The sequence below is a fragment of the Varanus komodoensis genome, unplaced genomic scaffold, assembly GCF_004798865.1.
Source record: "Varanus komodoensis strain SLA01 unplaced genomic scaffold, ASM479886v1 scaffold23, whole genome shotgun sequence".
Lineage (NCBI taxonomy): Eukaryota > Metazoa > Chordata > Lepidosauria > Squamata > Varanidae > Varanus > Varanus komodoensis.
The window spans coordinates 3,447,925-3,469,663 of record NW_025335627.1 but is presented as its reverse complement, the minus strand read 5'-3'; the positions used below and the strand labels follow the sequence as shown (position 1 = coordinate 3,469,663).

General features: G+C 43.2%; 1 protein-coding gene across 13 annotated transcripts in view; it reads left to right on the top strand.

The window, feature by feature from the left end:
* The window catches only part of COL6A3 (collagen type VI alpha 3 chain), a 130,853-nt gene extending 124,583 nt beyond the window's left edge, over window positions 1-6,270 (top strand). For all 13 annotated transcript variants that reach the window (XM_044431959.1, XM_044431960.1, XM_044431958.1 and 10 more), the window contains 2 exons: window positions 4,481-4,651; window positions 5,464-6,270. In XM_044431959.1, coding sequence (XP_044287894.1) covers window positions 4,481-4,651; window positions 5,464-5,504 — 212 coding nt within the window. In that variant the 3' untranslated portion in view covers window positions 5,505-6,270. The remainder of the gene's footprint in view (window positions 1-4,480; window positions 4,652-5,463) is intronic.
* The last annotated feature ends 15,469 nt before the right edge of the window (window positions 6,271-21,739 follow it).

Below are 21,739 nucleotides of genomic sequence, written 5' to 3'. Positions count from 1 at the left end.
AATGGTCTAGAACACATGGGCCATGCTGGAGCCAGAACTTGGCTACCTTCTGAAGATATGAAATCGAAGATCTAGATGGAATTGTTCAGCTAATAAGGCTTGATGAGTATGGTAGAGCTATTTCCAGCAAACCTTCTGAACTTTGTCAGGCATGGAGAGCAACAGCAAGTATTTGGATTCCTTGCCAAAGAATGTTAAAGTAGCTGTATATGAAAGCAGAAATGCCTCTGTTCTGATGCATAGAAAATCCTGCTTGGAAAAAGAATTGTGTATTTATGCAATTCTAGAACGCTGCCAATCATTTCATTGTATGAGGATATCACCCTGATATTTTCCTCTGGAAAGAAAATTATAGCAGGGGGGTATCATAACATATATGATTTTTTTTCTTCTTGAGAATATGTTTATAGATCAGAAGGGAGCTATTTCAGCTTTCATTTTTTAAAATTCAAGTTTATTTGAGGCTCTCGGGTTTTCTAGTTTAGACATTCATTTTTCAGATGTAATTGGGTTTAGGTGGTATTTGTTTCATTATATAATTTCATCACCATTATACAGTTCTGAATTTTTAAAGACAAGTTCTCACTTTGCCTTTTCTATTGAGTTATACATACTACACTAAAAAATGCAGGCATACTTTGTAAGATATGCATTCCATATGCATGTGCCCCTTTTAAACATTCTGAAGCAAAAGCATGGTCTATCCACAGCAGCTGTCTTGTAGATTTTTTAAAATCTACATATCAACATTCTGAATGTACTGACCTGTATATGCAATAGAAAATTCATGTGGACTCTGTACTTGGCATGTCTGTCATGACAATGAGCTCCTCACTGATAGGTGCTTGTCACATTGATTGACATGAGACTGCCCCTCCCCCCAGGAACTGCAAATGCCTCAGGTACAAAATGAAAGCCAAAGCACAGAACTGTTGAAGTTCAATTTAAAAATAAGTGAAAGAATTAAAAGTGCATTTTTCCACTTTCACGTTGGTTGCTTACATGTAGCAAGTCTGAGAAGCATACAATGATATTAAGAATGTAGCAACTGCACTTCGTTGCTTTTCTGGTGTGGCTGCTTTAAACTATACAGGTTCATATATTGTATATATATGAATATTATAAAATATTATTACTATTATTTTAATAATAATAATATATTAATGATAATTAATATATTAATATTAACTATATAAACAATATATATATTAGTTTATATAGTTTATAAACTATAAACTAACTTGCTACCTAAAGGGGCATTTCCAATTTGTGTTAAAATACTACTTCAAGTCTGAATATCTGACTTTATGAAGTGAGTATAAAATAAATACACACAGCTCTTGATTCTTTGTATTACATTTTACCCATAGCGAAAATATCAGGAGGCAAGATGCTGCTTATGAACTGATTTATTGATTGAAGTATTATTTTCTTTGCCTCCTCCTTTCCTTGGACAGTGTAAGTCAGAGATGCCTCTGATGTGTTCATAAGTCCTATTTAAACAGGATAGTGGACCTTACCTCTGTGGCCTCATCCATTCCCATGGGCTCATTTAACTAGGTTGTCAGCTCTAATGCTTGCTGCTTTAGTATCCAGTGCAACTTCTCACTGGCCTGCAGATGCTACTGGAGTCCTTATGGTGCAGGCAAAGCATCTCAATTATTCTTTATTGCAAATACATCAATAAAAAGGTGGGGAGAGCCATGAAAGAAAAGACTATAACATGTCTATATACAATAATCACTCTTAATAAGAAAATTTTAAAAAGGGGAGTGGGGAGGATTTGTAACTTCTTTTTCAAAAAGGTACATCAATGTAAGTGGTCCATGTACCTCAATCCATATAATACTGTTATCTAAACTCAAAACCAACAAAATCAGTAAGACTGGGATTTAGAAATTATTTATATCTAAACCTGCTAGACCATATTTCACAGGGGAGCTGTTTGTTTGAAATAATCTCTAAATCAAAGTTACAGATGTGAGAGGAATTTGTTCTATTTCCAGGTTAATTTACTTCATAAAAATTTACCTAATTCACACTTTCAAAACAATTTGAGAACCAAATCACAGCTAACCATCAGTATTTGGGCTTCTCTAAATATGCCAATCAAAATGTTCACAGAGGGAACATAGAGTTTAGAGGGAAATATGGAAACATATATAGGTGATAATGTACAAAAATGCATTCTACTTTGGAAAAGTGTGTAAGATGTGTATATTGGACAAAATTGTGTATGAAGTGTATATATTAGAAGTGTGTTCAAAATGCATACAAACTTTTATACAGATTCATAAAACTATATTCACAAACAGATTTGGAAATAGGACAAAACAAACAAGACTGGGGAAATAAACTGAGGGAAACTTGAAACGGAAAGATTTTCCATTCCTAACCAAAAATATGTCACAGCAAAGAAAATGCTTCTTCATTCTTTTCACTGAATGGTGGTAAATTATTGGCATGCAGGCCATCTTCACACTGAAGCACTTCAAACAAGTGATTCTCAAACCAGACCTGAAATTAGTACAGTTCTTCTGTGAAGATCATTCCATCTTTCAGATGCCTGTGCAAATTAGCTCTCAGTTTGGAGTACAATCAAAGGCTACACCATGGACAACAGCATGTTTATCCTTTATCCTTGCTGCTTCAGCACATATAAAAACTATGTTGGGACAGGTCAACTGAAGTGCCAGCACCATTTTAAACCATTTTAAACACCATTTTAAGTGTAATAATGTAATACATTATTACACTTGTGTGCTGGTATTCTATCGAGGTTATGATGGCACTGCATGCAACTGGCACAAATACTTCCAGTGCCCTTTATTTACTCTAACTCCATTGGGAATTGTGACCCGGAAGGGTGGAAATTATAGTGGGAGAAATTTTCATTTTATAAAATGGCTAACTAAATCTAATTTTGAATAATTCTCCAATAAAGAAAACATCTTTAGTTCTCTAAATGCTTTAAAACATGGGTGGAAGCATGCTAGAATGTAATTAGATGTCTATTTGAGCATGATAACACATTTAACTGTCCATCCTGATTTCAAGAGATTCACTCCAATGCCTCAGAGGTGTATAGTACAAAATGGTCCTTTGATACAGGTAGGAGCTATCCTGCTTTGAAGGGCTTTTTTATTTGCTCAGTAGAGGAACTTATCTCTCTACACCTTCTTTGATATGTGTGCATTCGCTCCCCCACTAAAATGAAATGAATATACAATACCTGAGGGATCAAAAAACAGTTGCAAAACAAAAAGGCATTTGTTTTTCTGGTGTCTCAATTTTCGACTGTCTAAGGAGCTATCAGAAAAGTGGGTTTCATGTAGATTTTTGTATGCTGCTCAAGTAGGAGCAGAACAAGAACCAGTTGCAGTGAATCTCTGGTTGCCACTGAAACATTTCTTTGGCTGCGTGAAAGGAAAAAAAAACATCCTTCAAATACTAAGAAACTACTCAGGCCATTTTGTTCAATGCAGCCCATCAGATCCATACGGGGCATCAACGTCCGTGAGACAGAAAGCTGCTCTGAATGAACCCAGAACACAAGCATCGACATGAACAGTCACGGTGGAATATCCAAAAGCAGGGCAACACTTGATGCAGGGCAAATGCTTCTAGAGACAAGCATGTCAGGATCTCAAATGTATTTGATTATTTTGCACGTAGCAACCTCCCCTCAGCAACACTTCAACCATCACTTCCGAAGTACTCCTTACATCTCTTGTCTCTCTGAAGCCCATCACATTTCAGCCTGTTTTCACCTGCGTTTCATTATTCTGGAAGGAATGGAGAGACTCCCCAGCAGGCATATGCATCTGTTAAATACTCCACTGCCATACAGTGCTCAAACATCATCTGCAAGACTGGCAAATGAAAAATGCAGCTGAATGGCAGCAAGGCAGAAATCATTGCAGACTTAGGAAAGGTGGTACTTTAGATCAATAATTGCCTCTCTGGGGTTGAGATACCTATTAATTCACAAATAATTACTGCAAAGTTCCAACATATTTTATAATCCATCCACTGGAACTTCTATGTGTATGGATTTACTAATCTGCAAGTGACTGAAGAACAGAATTTCTATGTAGTTCAGAATTATTCCTCCCTCACTCTCTTATAATAAGAGGGACTCCTCATAATCATTTCTGTATTTAAAGTTAGGTCAGTGGTGCAGGATCCTCCTAAATTAGGCATCTTCCAGGCATCCCTCCAGTTCTGTTATCTCTTCCTGTGCAGAGAGGCCTTCCTGAAGACAGTGGGGTGATTTCTGTGTTGTCACGTACAAATGATTTCTGTTGTCCTTTAATCCTGCATGCTATCCACAGTGACCAATAAAACTTCATGTACTTGTGACTATCCTTTAAACATGCTCATCAGAGGGAAAGCTGTTTCTTGTTCTGCTGAAAGCATGCGAAGTGGTGCAGATTCACAGGAAGCCTGGTGCATTTATTGTTTGTCTGTTGATTTACAGTGAAAGATATCTGTATGTTGGAGAAAAAAGTAGGACCCTGCAGGAATTTTACCCTGAAATGGTCCTTTGACCCAGCACGCAGAAGCTGTACTAGATTCTGGTATGGGGGTTGTGATGGAAATGAAAACAGATTTAACACACAAAAAGAATGTGAAAATCTCTGCATGTCGGGTAAGATTTGTCCTTGCATTTTCTTGCATGCCTTTATTTGAAATGACATTGAAAAATGGAACTGTAGATGCCAGAACAGTCTATGGACACTTGGACCACTTTCTCACCACTGTGGTACTGCCATGTTGACTCATGGAGGCAGGGATTATGAAAGCCACCTTGACAAATGTAAAAGGTAGTCTAGAATACTTCTAGTTAGGGTGTTTGCATGGTGTGTTAAAAGATTTGAATCTTTTGCAAGGAATCAAAAATAACACATATGGATAGCATTTTTGTGAATTTGCTTGCTGAAATAAATTGGCTCCGCTGTCCATGATTTAGTCTAAGACACTTTAATTTTATATAATTGTAATGGCATAGCTGTAGAAATAACTAGAAAGGAAAAGGAACACAGATAGGCTATTATTGTTCAAATAGATTAAAGGTGAGAGAATGGAATCATTACTTGCTGATTACTGCAATACTGTGCAGTCTATGAAGCCAGCCTTGACAGGCTAGAGAAGTGGACTAGTTTCAGTCTTGTGTGGCATATTTGTTTATTAGGATCCCCAGTATTCCATCAACCTGAAAATACTAGTTCATGACTTTCTGGCTAGCCCAGGGTGATATAATAAATCACAGAATTTCATAATAGGGCACTTTAAAAAAATAAGACATTTGGGGTTAGGAATCTAACATCGGTAGGTACTCTCTTGAAAACCAGAAGCTTTATATGTTTTCCCTTTAGACTCCTAGACAGTATTTTGATCCCAACTTTGTCATTTTTCTTTTTGATAGCCTAACAATTTATTTTTTATTTTTTGCCTTTTCAGCCCTTGAAAAACCTAGCATTGCAACAACAATAGGAACCTAAATCACAGCAAAACATCAACGTTTACCTCTAAGAAAATCAGGGGTCAGCCATTGCCATCATACCCCTCATAAAAGCTAAGGGTATAGACTACCTTGCACTGTGCTATTTCTGCTTTATGTTCTAAGCAAACCTTGAAGAAAGAGTTTGGCTGCACGACTTTTATCAATATGGTGCTAAACTGTTTGTGGACTGAATGCTAAATATGTCTGGGATATACTCTATATTGTCAACATTATGTAATATGTACCCACCACAGATCTTATTTGTTTGAGCAAATTACAGTTTCTTTTGAGTTCTGGCATCATCCCTATTTTAGGCAGTGTAAAGACTAGAAAATAATGAAACACAAATCACTGCCAACTGTTATGTACTTGCTTTTATCATTTCCATAACTGAGCATAACTTTAGATGGAAAGCCTTGTATTAAAAAGAGTAGTCAATCCTGGAACACAAACAGTCCAAATTTTCATTCTGGTTTTATTCTTCCTGGATTAGACTTTATACTAATTCTCTTTTATGCATATGTGATCAATCAAACCAGAAAAATCCAGTATTTCTTAATACAGATGCACTGCTAGGACCAACAACTGAATTAAAGAATTTTTAAAATATGGTGTAGAAGGTTATTGGCAATCCTCTAATGTGTGTTTTATATTTTTTTTGTTTTGGGGATTTGGGGGACAGGAATTTCTTTTAATTGTGGTATTTGTTTTTAGGAACTCTATACAAAAGAACTGTTAAATAAAGTTAAATCGTGATTTAGAAAGTCTTGGGATTTTATAATAAACTGTGGGGGGAGGGCAGGGGTTGCAAATAAAAAGCACAATTCTACAAAGTCTCAAGGAAGCTTGGCCTTCTACATTTCTCACCAAGCAGAAGATAGTCCAACAGCCATTTATCAGGGTAGGGGCTCATAAACCAACCATTGCTGCTACCTGCCTGGAAATGCAAAAGCAAACTTCATGAAGAACATGGTGGACATAGCTGATGGAATGCATTTTGCAAGTTGTCCCACCCTGAAGCAGATCCATGCCTGTTTGGTCCCACAGGCTTCCTGGGTAAAGGCTGCATTCAGATGACTGCAAGTGGCTAAACAAGGAAAAGGCATAAGTGGATTTGCCTGGTCTCAAATGCAGCTAATAGAGAGAGATGTTCCTTCTTCCACTTCAACATCTTGCCTATTTATATTCTGTGAAGATCGAGTGTTCCATATGTGTGCCAGAGCGGCCATTTTGAAATCCCCATTCCTGGGGAATAAAGAGAGAACCTTTCGATTGTATCACCATTGCAGACCATGCCTCCCTCCCTGCCCCCTGCCCATCTCCCAATGTGCCAGTGATTCAGAAATGGTCCAGATGAACCTCTGGTTTCATTTCCAAAGCTGGTACTTTAGGCAACAATACTTTTTAATGACCAGCTCCAGAATAATTGGTCTATATAGATTTCGGTCAAAGCCAAATGCACTAGCACACCAAAACTTATTCTGTGGCTGAAGATACAGAAAATATGCTCTGCTTGGCAGAATTAGTATCTAATGATGTGAGAAAATGCTACCATGGCTAACTAGCCCCAAATATAATGAAAAGTATTCATGAAAGTGGACTTCTATCCATCACTGTGCCAGAACTGCTCAGATACCGCATGAGATGACTGCTCATCAGGTATCTGTGCTTCTATTTCCTAAATCAAGCACTTGTTAGGGTGTCATGGAATGGTTTAGATTCATCACTTTTAACTCTGGCATTTCATTAATGAAAAATAAGGGCTGGTGACAATCCAATAAAGGCCCCATTCAGTGGGACCTTTGAAAATGAACCAAGACTAAAGCAATCCTGGTAAGGGGTCGTGACCCTTGTCTGGCATTCCCACCCATATTCCTGAATAGTTATACTTCACTTCATTAGCCAGTATATAATTCCATAAACAAATACCCAGGCACATTCTCTGAACACAAAGCTGCTCTTCTTAACCCCACATCTGTGCAGACTCTTCTTTAGCCACCAGTATGGTCAGCAATGCCCGTCACACCTGCTGGAGGCACTTTCATTCCTTGTACTCCAGAGCTAAATCCTGGCACTGAAAATGCCGACGTCCTAGCTGCCACTTGCCTTTGCTGAGCCTGAGCTACCCTGGCTCAAAGCAAGGGCCGCTAAGGCCAAAGACAATGATTCCATGGGGTTTAGTTCATCCCAAGAAACTCATATAATTAACCACTACAAGAGACATATTTGAGGCACCAGACAAAATATAAAATTAAGTGACAATGATTATACTTTTATTTTTTTATTCATTTTTATAACACCCAATAACCTGAAGGCAATCTGGACAGTTAACAAAATTCACAGTAACAACAGGCACAACCCTATTCATACAGTCTCTGTGCATCTGTGGACACATCGAGATGGAGCTGTGAGGAAAATCACATAGCCACATCAGTGCACCACAGGGCTCCCAATCATGTGGGAAGGATGCTGGGCTCTGCTTAGCTGCGCTCTTCCACTGAATACACCAAGGTCAGAGGGCAGGGCTTGTGGGCAAGATCCAACTCCCCACACCACTCTATGTTCATCCAACCAAGTGAATAAATAGAAATGTGCTTACTTCTTGACATGTCAAAAAGTAAGTGCGTTTATTCACAGTAAGATGTGGATTATGAAAGAAAAGGCAAGTGTAGACTACTAGAATAGGTCCCCCCCCTCGCTTCCCCTCCCCCTTTTCTTTCTCTTTTTCCCTCCCCTTTTCCCAGCAGCTGGTCTTTGTTTCAGCCTTAGGGCTATTTTATTGCTTTACTTGGCTTATTGGGAACAGATATGGGAGCCCCTATTACAGTGGTCACTGGTAGGGAGAGATATAGCATTGAAGAATTGATAGGCCAGCAAAGAAGAGGGAATAAATGCCTTATCACTGTCCCCTGTTCTGATCTCTCTCCCAGTCCGACAGTTTCCTGGGAACTGTGCTGGTTTTCCCCTGGGCCTTGTGGTGCTGTTGCTAAACAAAAGGTTGGTATGTAATAAGAGCTCTCTGACCCATGATTCAATTGTGGATGAAGGTGCCAACTTGACTTGCATTACCGAGGCCTGGTAGAAGAGGAAGGGGGGTTGCCCTCTCCCAATTATGCCCCCCCCCGGGTACTCCGTATTGCACCAACATCACCTGGTATGCTGGGGAGGGAGGGTGGCCATTGTCCATTGTCCTTTCCCCCTCACAGGGCTCCCTGCCCATTCGAGTGCCCCTCTTGAGTGCGTGTTTGTACCTTGCACTGAGAGATCGAGACAGACTGGGGATGCTGCTGGAGTGCTGCCCACCCCACTGCCCAGTAGGCGCCCTGCTTGAGCAGAAGGAGGTTGTCTCAGACTTGGTGTTGAGGACCCCCGAGATGATGGTCCTGGAGGGCCTCAGTCTCCACACTGAGGCTACCATGTCCAGGTGGCTCAGCCCCATATCCATGGGGCTGTCGCAGCATGTCACTGGCCCAACGCATATAAAAAGTCACACCTGGTTTTCCCAACTGGGCAGGAAACCTTTCCCAATCTGGTAGCAGGAGAAGTTGTCATCAACCCCTTTGTCGGGGTCAGATCACTTCCTCCTGTGGCTTGGAGTTTCAGCCCCTTTTCCCCTCTGTAAAGTGGGGGACACATTAAGTCTAATGGATCCAGAAGGTTTCCAGAGGGCTCTGGGGGATTTTCCAGCTGGCATGGTTGGCATGCCTGTCAAAGCCCAGGTCACCCTGTGGAATGCGGAGGTGATCCAGCCAGTTGACACAGTCTCTCCCAGGCACCCGCCTCTCTCTCACTGAGCCTGCCTGGCTCCTTGGGATATGCCAGAGCTGTGAGGGATGAAGCAAGAGGGGAAACAGCTAGAGCTCAGGCAGAGGAAAACTCAGAATTTATCTGACCGAACACAGCTTAGTGCCCAGAATACTCTGGACTGGGAGTTGGTGGCACCACTTTGTGGTGGCCCTGCTCCAACCTGGCTGACCACCTCCGGTTGGTGGAGCTGGGGGACTGCACCATGGCACTTGTGTCATGGAGTCCTGCAGTTCTATATTCTCTCCCCCATCCTATTGAACATCTACATGACACTGCTGGGAGAGGCCATCCAGAGGTTTGGGGTGAAGTGTCACCAGTACACTCATGACACCCGGCTCTACCTCTCGCTTTCTTCCAATCCAAGTGAGGCACCAGTGCCTTGGCTTGGTAATGGACCAGATGAGTGCCAATAAGCTGAAGCACAATTTAGACCAGACAGAGGTACTGTTGGTGGGCAGTCCGTCCATTCAAATGGGAAATTTTCAACCTATCCTGGATGGGGTTGTGCTTCCATTAAAAGATAAGGTTCATAACTTGGATGCCCAGTTGTCACCTGTTTTGCTGGTGGCCTTGGTGGCCAGGAGCACTTTCTATCGGCTTAGGCTGATTTGTCAGCTACGTTCCTACTTGGACAAGCAGAGCCTTGACACAGTTATCCATGCACTGGTAACCTCCCGCCTGGATTACTGTAATGCGCTCTACACAGGGCAGCCTTTGAAGATGGTCCAGGAACTTCAGTTGATGCAAAACAGAGCAGCACAGCGAACAACAAGGACCAGTTGTAGAGAGCACATCACACCAGTCTTCCATCAACTGCACTGGCTGCTTGTTCTTGCCAGGGCTCAATTCAAAATGTTTACGTTAACATACAAAGCCCTAAATGGCTTGGGTCAGGGATCTCTAACACCTGCCTCCATATATACCTACCATGTCACTTAGATCTTCAATGAAGGCCCTCCTTCGTGAACTTTCTCCAAATGAAGTGAGGGGGAAATTGGCAAAAAGGGGCCCTTTTCTGTTATCACACCTCCTCTTTGGAACTCTCTTCCTAAAGGGGTACAACTGGCACCCTCATTCTGTTTTTGCTGCTAGGTAAAGACTTTTTAATTTAATATTTAATACTTTTTAATAGTGCTTTTTTTGTAAGAAAAAAAGTGCCAGAACTCATGAAAATATTTACCTTTTCCATGTAGGCAATCACTGTACACACAGCCACACACATCAGTTGTGTAACAAAATATAATGGTGGCCGCCTGCAGTAAGCACTCAGTGTGCGACCACACAACCAATCACAAGCTGAGCAGCGCCACAAGCCGAGCAGCACCATCACAACCAGCGCGAAGTACACATGCATCGGATTCGACACACAAGCAGCCCGCATGCACCATTTTAATGATTTTTCCGCCGACCTGCTACACTCAACAGGGTGATTCAAATCCACATGGACCAAACATCAAATTTTCAAGTTACTTTTAAAACTTGGAAAATCTTTCGAAAAAAGGTTCTGGAACTCCATTCCCACACATTCTATGACAAAAAAGCACTGCTTTTTAATACAAAATACTTGCTTTTAGCGTCATGCTTTCATTTGCTTTTCACTGCTGGTTTATTGTTGTTTTTATTGTTTACATTATCGTCCTGTTTTGCACCTTATATTAGCTGGATTTTATGTGGTTTTAGAGTTTATTGTTTTATTGTACTACAGTTATGTTATGCTTTTGTCTTTTGTAAACTTCCTAGAGAGGCCCCAGTCTATGGGGCGGCAAAAAATGCAATAAATAAATGATCTTTCAGCACCTTACAATATACAAACAGAAACAATTTAAATACAAACTATAATTATGATCACAAAGCACAGCTACAGTCTCATTCAGATTATAAAACTATCAAAGGGTGTTTTTAGCTTTTTACCATTTGATTTGTCCAAAACAGGATTGCAGGATTGGATCAGAAAAGCAGTCTTACTAGGCATTACTAAATTGGCGTACCTGCACACACACAGCCAGGATGCAACTTTCTGCTGAAGGTCACCAATTGTTATTTTTTGTTTCACCTTTATATAAAAGGTGAATTTAAGGTAGTTTTATGCAGCCCATGTAACCTTGGAACAACGTCTAGTATCTTCCTCATGTATCAACCCAGATTTATGTTGGATTCTAGCATGAGAAGAACTCCTGCTTAAGAAGAGCTTTAGCACTGTCAAATGTACTCGCCCCAAAAAGTGCAGGAAGGCCAAGGCTGCCGACTTGCTCTTCAACCGTGTAGACTGTTGGCAGGTTCTGCAGCCTCACATGTTCTGCTCAGTTGCCATGTAAAATGCTTCTGGACACGGCAAGGGTGCTACCAGTGTCCAGCCTTATTCACAGGATTTACAGTGGGGCCTGGCTTCCTTTTGGTTTCTCTAATTTCTCCTGACAATTCCCATTCCGCAGTAACACCATCTGCATACGAATTCAGATATCCCCCAGTCTAAGGGACCTGCTGAATTCTGGTCAGAACCCATCTTGGAGGAGACAAGGCACTCACACACTCCAGTGTCTTCAAACAAGAGGGGGGTTTTGAACGTGCAAGAATAAAACTATGCACAGTAACTCCTCTTGGGAGCATTAGACATTTTATTAACTTTGTAATGGCTTCAGTTAGTTCATATATTACGAGCAAACCTATTCATACAGAACAAATGAAATTAAAGGCAAATAAATAGCTCCATGGAGCTTCTAGCCCAGATTATGGCTGTGAGAGAATTGCAGAGGGCAGGGCTAAGCAATGCGGGGGGGGGGGGAGGCTCAGGGACATCTGACTGCAAGAGCAGGAACGGGGATGGAAAGGCACGCAGGGGTTTGCCTGCCAAGGCTAAACCCCAAGATGTAGGTGTGCCAAGGTTAGCCCCCTTGGGCACACAGTCCCCGTGACATCAGGGGAGAACAAAAATTGGGTTCCCGAGACGGCAACACCCAACATGCGCAGTCATTCACTCCCTCACATCACCCATCGTTTGTGTGCTATCTGTTCCTTTCCATTTCCTCTTGCAGGCATTTCCTGTGCAGAAAGGAGCTCTGCAGCAGATGGGGAGGGTGTTCACAGCACGAACGGTGGCCAGTGGTTACCAGGAGGGTTTGGCCAAACACTCTAGTCCTTATGATGGTGTTTCCATCCAGCCCCGCCCCACCCCGCCCCCCATGCATGCATCCCAGGAGCCAACACACCCTCTCTAGGTAGGTAACTGGTCTGTCTCTGGTCTGCTGAAAGGCCCCCTCTCCCGCCTCCTGCAAGAGCCTTAACCTTTTCTCTTCCACCTCATAGCCCATCATTAGCTCGTTGGACATCTGTTCCCACTGGGAAAAAATTGCCCCCGTGTATGCTGCCTGTGCTTCTCCACTTGTCACTTTCCCTGCTTTTGGCCAGCTGTCTCCATCTCCATGGGAAAAGCGTTTTCCCCAGTCCACACACACACACCCCCTACCTATTTGTGGTGCCTCTTTCGGAACGGAAGCTTGATTTCCGCTTCACTAGCCTCACTGCCCTCGCAAGCAGCCTTCCTGCTGCCTTTCCCCACCTGCCTTTGCTCTCACTTGGGCTCCCGTGCAGGTGATGGCCATCGACCTTCCACGCAGCCTGCCCTGCAGGGGCCGCCACTCCCCGTCCAGGTAGCCGCTTCAGCTCCTCGCCCCCCCCCACTCTCCTCCAGGCCCTGCCCAGCACAAAAGCCGCTCTTGTTCTCCCCGTCCCTCCCGCTTTTGAGCCCATCTTGGCTGGCAGGCCGGCCCAGGTTCTTTACACCTCGTGTGCCACTTCCACGCCCGGTGCCACTTACCCCTGCACATGACCTCTCCCTGCGCCTTGAGCCCCCCCGTATCAAGCCGCTGCCCCACTCCTCCTGCGTGAACTAGCCCTCTCCGCACCACCCCTCTCCCAGGCCTTCCCTGTGGATGCCCCCATCTTCTGCCCACTGTGCCTCTCCCACACCATGTACTGGGACAGTTCTCCTACTGCAAATTGTTCTGCAAATTGTTCTGGGACAGTTCTCCTACTGCAAACATACTCTACTTTGAAGGGGGGGGGGATTCTAACTTCTGGTACTCTGACTGTAAGTGCTCAAGTACCACTCCTTATAAGAGGAGGAACCCTGTCAAAGCAAGGAATGATGTACAAGTGGCCAGGCAGACACTCTAAGCAGAGGTCAGAGGGCTGGACTGGCTGCTTGTCTTTTGCTCTTGCTATGGGATCCTACTGGGCTCTTGAGCCACCAAAGATGAAACATTTTTTCTTCGTTTGGATGTCACAACCATCATGGCAGAGACAGATGCCAGAGCAAGCTATTTCTTCTTATTGTGGTTGACAAGAACTGCAGCAGACCCAAAGACCTTCTGGGGCTTAGAGAAAAACTGCAATGCGAGAAGAGGCTCTGGGTCCAAGGAAGGTGATGAAACAGAAGAGAGGAAAAGACTTGGCAGAGTCAGGACTGGTTTTGGATACCTAGACAAAAGTTCCTGATTGCTGTACTCCTTGATCAGGTGTGGTTGCTAATTCTGGACCTGGGAAGATGCTCTCCTGACAAAGTAACTTGACTGATGCCTTGCTATTCAGCCGGCCCCATAAGTTGTCCATGCCTTGAGTTATTCCATGCTAGGCTGAATTTCTTAAAGTGAACACCCCATTATTTTCCTAAATAATGGGATGAACCACAATAGTAAATGCTTGGCAATAATAGAAAATAGCTTTGCAATAGTAAACAGTGTGGTAAGCAGAAAAATACAAGAGCTGCACAATGCCTTCTAATATGCAGTGATAGAAGCTGAGCCCTTTGTCTACCTGCACCCACATTCTTGCTCAGCCTTTCAGCCTCATACTTCAATTTCATCTGAGGGCACAATCTGGCAGGGATGCCTGTAAGCCTCAGGAGATGGTGGGCATCCTGTAATGGGCAGCAGGAGCGTGGAGGTGATGCTCACGGCACTGCTGTTCCTGCCCTGCAAGTCAGAAAGCTGGGGTGCTTTGGATGGGAAGGAAGGAGGCAGGAGAAAGGTCAGGATATTTTGCATCAAGGTGGGCCCAATCTCCCCCTTTCCCCCCGGAGGTCCTCTTTGCCCATTCTCAGAGGTCACTTTTATGACCTTGGAGGAATTCCTGGCATGGGTCTTTCTGCACCTGTTGCAGGTGGTGGGTGGGAGGGGAATGCTTTTTCAACTTTAGACAGATCTGGGAATCTGATCAACCAACCCACCACCCCCGGACACTGCCTAGGGTCCTTAGGATTGCTCTGCCCATGGTGATTGCAAATGGGAAGTTTAGGATCTCATAATCTGAAATTTCTTGTGCTGTAACAGTTTCATCTAAACAATTAATTTTTCTGATATAACCTAAATGATTGAGAAGAGATGTTTAAGAAATGCGTTGGGCAGGCACAAAAACGTAGAATTGGATTGTCTGCCATTCAGTGTATACTGTTTAAATATCTGTAACTCCAACATTATTGCTGAGAATTTTCTGGCATTTGGTCATGTTAATCTACAGAGCAAATTGATTCCCCACACCAAATATCATATTGATAGGACACATTTTCTTGATACTATGATATTCAATTTTTAAGGGCTTATTGCATTAGAATACTAGAAAAGCCAATCATAGTGACATGGTGAAATCAGAACTTTGATTTCACATGCAAGAATCAATAGCTAGTACTTAAAGACTGAGATGAGGTGACTTGGCCAAGAACATTGGAAGGAGCAGCAAATGCATTTTCTGGAAGAGCAGAGAACCTTCACACAGTACTGGAACTTTTCTAAAAGTAACTGGTGCAAGCTTCTTTGGCTTGCCTCCATAAGTAGGCATCTGGTACATGACTGGCCTGCTGCCACTTGTGGCTACAGTTCAGACTGTGATGAATTCAAAGTGTTAACATGGGGAAGGCAACAAGGCAGCCAAGCTTTCCCTAGCATAACCAGCTTCCTGGTCACCAAGGGGTGAGACCTCACCCGTGGAGGTGCAGGTGGCTGGCTATGCCCTTAGATCATCTGGTCCCAGACCAAGAGTAGTTCCCCATGCTAGCCTTGCCTGCAGCCAGCTCCTTCTCCCCACAGAGGAAATAGCCACCATCTCAAGATGTGGCAGACAAGTTCCACTCACGTAGGGTGTACGTCATGCACGTATGATTCACTTGAAAGTCTCAGACAGAGTCCGTTTCACCAAGCTCACATCAGAATTAGTTTCTTGCCCTTTCGGAGGATGTGGGGTTCTTCATTGTGAGCAGACTGCACAGCTGCCTGGCTGGCCAATATAGTGGCTTCTTCACCAGAAGTTGTTTGCAATTTCTTTTCAGAAGGGTTCTTGGACAAGAGCACTGGGTTTTTCCTTATGCTTTCCACTCATCCAAAATGCTTGGATGCTGCAAAGGCCACATTAGCAACCGTCCTTCCAAGCACACAAAATAGAAAATAAGAAGTTGGGGTCAAATTAGAAGTGTGTCCAGATTGAAGCTTGTTAAAAATTGGAGCTTTGCCCTCACTTGGGCCTGCACAGAAGAGAACTATGTTTTCCCCTTGTGACTTTGTGACTAAATAAACTACTGAAATAGTGTATTATAGAAATGATTTGGGTCTTATTTAAACTGTGTCAGGGAAACACACTGACCCTCAATGGTTCGAGAGTGGAAGAGTGGAGGGACTTCCAGGGCAGGGGGCTGCTGCAGCCACAATCTTTTTCCATCCAGTATCTCTGGGTCCAGAGAAATATGTGTGGAGGGGAGATTGTGGCTGCTGCAGCTGGCCAACCTCGTGTGTCTCCTTTCAGGACAAGCAACTTAAAATGCTGGGATTAAAAAAAAAAAACAAAACCTAAATTAGGTTTGCATCAGCTCCTGGCATACTGGGGCAAAGGCAGAGGTGTGATGGGACGGACACCCGGATTGTCTGTTCATTTGTCTTTCAATCCTGAAATGATAAGGCCCTACTTCCTCATGTAGAGCCTGTCATGGGCCTTGCAAACCTGCCTGGCATCCTTACACAAGTAAAACACTCACACACTTGACTAAATGAACAGTAAATTCAGGGTTCGATGGTTGGCCTGTGCTGTCAGCAAGAGCAAGGCAGAAAGCAAGAGAATCTACGCAGCTGTGTGCAGTCGTGTGTATGCACATCTTACCCACTGGCTGGGGTTCCAAGAGACAGCTGCAGCACTTGTCTCTTGAAGAAGAGCACGAAGCCAAGCATAACAATGTCCTGGGGATCTTGCTTCATGATTCAGGACTTCTCACCCACTTCGGCCTCCCCATACTGTCAGCGCGCTCCCATTCTACCTGTCGCCCCATCACGCTCCCGGCTTGCTCCCACCCCTTGCTCTGAAGAAAGGCCACCAGGATGCACCGACACAGGTGGGAGCTCACTAGAGGGTTTTGTGCCTAGGGCCACATCACACCCACAGCTGAACCTCCATTGGTTGTGTACATTTGCTTGTGGAGGCCAGTTCCATCCAGAGGATACGCCAGTTGCCTTTCTGGAAGTTTCAGCTATCAAGTTAAAGAAAAAGCAGTGATAATTATCCAGGATTTTTACCTGTGCAGGTAAAACTGAAAGCATGAAGGGATGATCCTATCCCATTACTCAACTGCTCTTGCTTTCCAGTGCTCCGGCTAATGAATATAAATGCACCCAGATGGAAATCAAGTACAATTCAGTTATCCTTTAATTTTATAACATTCTTTATGTTAGAATTGAATAAATTTTGCATTTTATATGTTTTGGTACTGGCATATTGGTTCAGCCTAGTCTTTTCCAATGTAGCCTTAACTTGCAACCTCAATATTTTAGATGATACGCTTGTCTTACTTTGCTGGGTTGAGTTCTTGCTATTTTTATTGCATTCCTTTCTCTTCCTGCTGTTTTATTGAGACTGGGCCACCACTTAGAAATGTTGACAAGTGTTTGCAGTGCCCTTTATGCACAGTGAAGGAGAAAAGTTTTGGCAAGGTTAGGATGCTCCACTTTGGATGCCAACCTAAACAAACCTTTATTTGCAATTGCCTCCAGGGCAACTGGCAGGAGAGAACAAAGTGTTGACTTATTTTTTAATAGTGCTTCCCTACCAAATTAGAGAAGGGAACCTTCTCATTGGTACAATCTGGTAACATCAATTTTTCTGCCTGCCAGAATATTTAGGCCATTGTCCTGCTTTCAGAGCAGCACATGGTGTTCTAAGGACCCGAGCAATGGACTTTGCTAGGAAAAGGAAAATCTGCACTTTCCAGCTCTCCAGTACTGTAGCTTAAAGCGGTTCATCAATACCTTTTGGTGGGTTGCAGATATTTATAGCTTGGGGGATGTAAAAGCATGGCAGGAACAGGTGACAAAGACTCATCCCCTCTCCTTAACCTCTTTCCTGTAGCTAGAGTTATCACCTGATTCCAGAAGAATTGGCAACTGGGCAGTGCTGGAAATGGATCGGGATATGGCCGGAGTGGAACTTGATTGCCTCCACTCTAGTTAAAGCATGCTCTTAGCTTTCCCCAACCTCATACCTACCAGATATATTGAACTTCAGCTCCCATCAACCTCTGCCAGTGTGGCCAATGCTTAGGAATGTGGGCGCTGTAGGCCAAAATGTCTGGAGGCACGAGACATTTGGTATTAAAGTATACCAATAGCACCATTTGGTATTAAAGAAGGGCAGCGTAGACTTCCTTGTGCAGGCACTAGTAGGTACAGTCAGAGCTCTAGAGTTTGCCTTGATGCCTTGGTGGCAAAAAGGATTTAAGACCTGGCAATCAATTGCCATGGTGATGTTTTATTCTCATGAAACCACTATTGCAGGGATGGTGAACTGCAGGAGGTCTGCAGGCCATTTCCCTACCATTGGTTTTAAGGTTTGGTTCGGGCTTTGTTTTTTTCTTCTTCCTTATTTTAGAATGTCCTGTTTGAATCTTTAGAATTTCTGTATTTAATTCTCTAATCAGCTGTAATAATAATTGACCAAAAACAATAAAACACTTACTGGCTGACTACGAACCATACACACACTGATCAAAGGTCTGAAAATTAATAAAAATGCCCTAGCAAGATTTTTCTGCTCAGTTGCCAATCCTGGAAGGGCAGGGAATTGCCAAGCATCTAGAAGCTTGCCTTCATCCCTGTGCTTCAGTGGAATCCTGCTGGGGTGAGGACTCATCTTCAGCCAGTGGTCAGGTCTGAGCTCTTTATGCTGGCAGCACAAGAGCCCTGAGCAGATGCAGCTACCCCATCCAAGAAGAGCACCAGGGGCTTCAGTTTCTTCCTCTCTGCGTCTTTCTCTCCTCCATCATATTCCCATTCAAGAGCGTATTTTCATTTTGTTATGCAGCTGGACAGTGATGTTTGGATAACTTCACACTTGCTCAAACTGGCAAAAACTCCACTGGGATAACTGGCTGCTAACTCCCTTTTCATTCCAAGGCATTGCAACACATCAGGACTTGGAACCCAGCTTTCTCGGGCCTTTTAAGGAAGCAGGTGGCGTCTCAGGAAAACGTTCAGCAGCTGCATTCCAATGCATACATGGAAACAATTGCCATTCAGCTGGAAGAGGATCTGCCAGCGTGGCTGAAGACTGAAGCCCAAAAATAACTTGCTGTAATTCATCAGAGCCCCTCTGGAAGCAGAAGCAGAAGCAGAGCAGCCTTTCCCTGCAGTTGGAAAGGGCAAACAGTCACCCTGATCTCAGGGAGAGCACAATAATCTCCAGCCACCATGTACACGTCCAACCACTCTGCAGACTTTTGTATGCACTTCCCTCCTCCTCTAAATGGAAACGTCTGGTAAGGAGAAAAGATCTCCTGCCAGAACTCAGGACTGAAGTGCTGTTTATGGAACATGTTTACTATTGATTAGTATGGGGTCAAGGCAAAGCAGTGCGTGCATTACAAAAGGAGGAGTGCTCCTTTCATCAGAACCCAGGACCTGCCAGGATAGCAGGCGGCTGCAGCTCTTTGCATCAGGAGCTTCTGTTTTATGAAAGACGGACTTACTGCCATGTCAAGAGAGAAACTCTAGTGCCTGCCCCAGAAAGAATAGCCCCTCCTTCACTGAACTCTCATCTCCTCTCTATCCTTCCTTTAACACACAAAGGACCACAACAGTAGGATACCACAAGCTGCAAGCACTTTTCCCCAAACGGATTCCCGCTAATGTTCCAGGTTTCAGGGTTTCTTTTGTAAGGTTTCAGGGTTTCTTTTGGGGGGTGTGGAAAGGCCACAGCATAATATGAGTGTGGTTGCAGGATAATTAGCTGATTTGAGGAACCACTGCCAGCTCCAGGTTTTGGAACAGGAAGTCTTGACAAATGCCTCTCCTTTACCAGTGGGTTCCCTTTACCCATAAGAAGACAGACATGCAAATCTAGAATTCTCTCAAAGTGACAAGATTCGCATCAGAACAACCAACCAATGATAAGGGTCAATAGTCGGTCATCATGTTGCGTGAAACCAGCAATGGGTTAACACTGTGAGTTGGGGTTTTTTGCACAACTCATAATGAGAACTCATAGACTATTCTTGTGTTTCTTTTACCCGTGATGGATTGTCATTGTTTGAACCGAGACAACTGATCCCATAATTGGCCAAGGGCTACAGCCAGTGACTTGGTCTGCAAGAGCAGCAAGAAATCCCCCGTCACTCATCCTGAGCTAGCCCTGGACATAGCAGGGCAGTAAGGGCAGCTGGCACTGGCTCCGACCCTCCTTCCCATGAAGCAAAGTCATTCTTGCTGCCCTTTGCTTTTGTTGTTTGCTGCTTTTAGCACCCCTTGCTGGCCACAGTTCAGTCTCAGCTTTAACCTCCCTGATGTTATTCCTGCACTCTGTGCCATTTCACCAAAATTGACCCTGCAGCTAAGAGACAAAGAAAGGAAACCCCTGAAAGAGACCTCCCCAGTGTCCTTATGGAGGGGGACTCTCCCTCCAAACAATACCCCCCCACCTAGGTTAGTGTTCTCCACTGTACTGTCCAGTACTTTGCTACTTTGTTGTTCTTTGTCACTTTGTTTCAAATTTTTCTGATTTTAAAAAAAAGTTACAGAATGGATTACCCTTATTTACATTGAACCTTACGGAGAAATTTGACTTGGGTCACCACCAATTTGGGTCACAACCAGAGTCGTGGAATGGATTAAGTTCGTGAGCCGAGGTACCACTGTATTTAGCTCAACTTGACGTATGTTGTGTTGCCACATTGTAAAACTAATGAGCTAGGTTTCTTCCCTTCACATTCAGAGCCACAGCCCATTCTTGCAAAATTTTGTTTATTCACCAAAGTGATTTCCAGAAGCAGAAACACCCAGAATGCATTCAACTGAGCATGCATAGAGCGGTCTGTTGAAGCCAATCAAGTATTTATTTGTAGGAATTCTTCTTATGTTTGGGTCCCATCCTTTTGGGAGGGGCCTTCTGGAAATAAGTACACTTCCTCTCTGTACAGCAATCCTCTAACTGGGCCTCCTTCCTAACCCTAATCCTAACCCTTGAGAAGGCACACCAGGAACAACTGTCTCTCACTCCCAACAATTGGTTTCCTCTGTCATCTGCTCTTTCATTTTTGTTGGAATTGTTTGTAATTATGCTTTTAAAATAAACTTCCACCAATTTTGGATTTCTTTTTTCCTTAGGATAACTTACCATGGGGTTTACTTATCATTGTCCATTACAATCAGATTTCCAACGATATCTTCTATTTTTTCTTTCTAGAATTTTTCTTGCAAAATCCATCTGTTTTTTTCTGAGCAAATTTATTGGTAAATCTTGAAAAATCTGAACTTCTTTCTAGTAGAGATTCTCTTTGTCAGCTCAATGTAGAATCTCATGCTTTCTTGATTATAAATCTGACCAATAAAGTCAGATATCTAAAGTCTAGATAGATTATGTCCATAGTATTCTCACAGTCCATTTGGGAGGTTATCCAGTCAAAAAAATGAAATTAGATTAATCTGGCAGGATTTGTTCTTGAGAAATCCATGCTGGCTTCTAGTAATCACTGCATTGTCTTCAAGGTGTTTGCAGACTGTTTATTTTACACTATGCTCTAGAATTTTCCAGGAACTAAAGTCAAACTAACTAATCTATACTTCCCAGGTTCCTTCCCCCACTCCCCTTTCTTGTAGATGGTGACAACCCTACACCTTCTCCAGTCATCTGGCACTTTCCCTGTCTTCCATGAATTCTCAAAGATGATAGGTAGTGGTTCTGTGAGTTCTTCTGCTAGCTCTTTTATGACTCTTAAAGAGAGATTAAGAAGAGGTGGCAAAATTACACAGAAGAACTATACAAGAAATATCTTAATGTCCTTGATAACTACAATGGGGTGGTTGCTGACCTCGAGGCAGACATCCTGGCATGTGAAGTCAAATGGGCCTTAGGAAGTTTGAGCAACAACAAAGCTAGTGGAGGAGACAGTATTTCAGCTGAGCT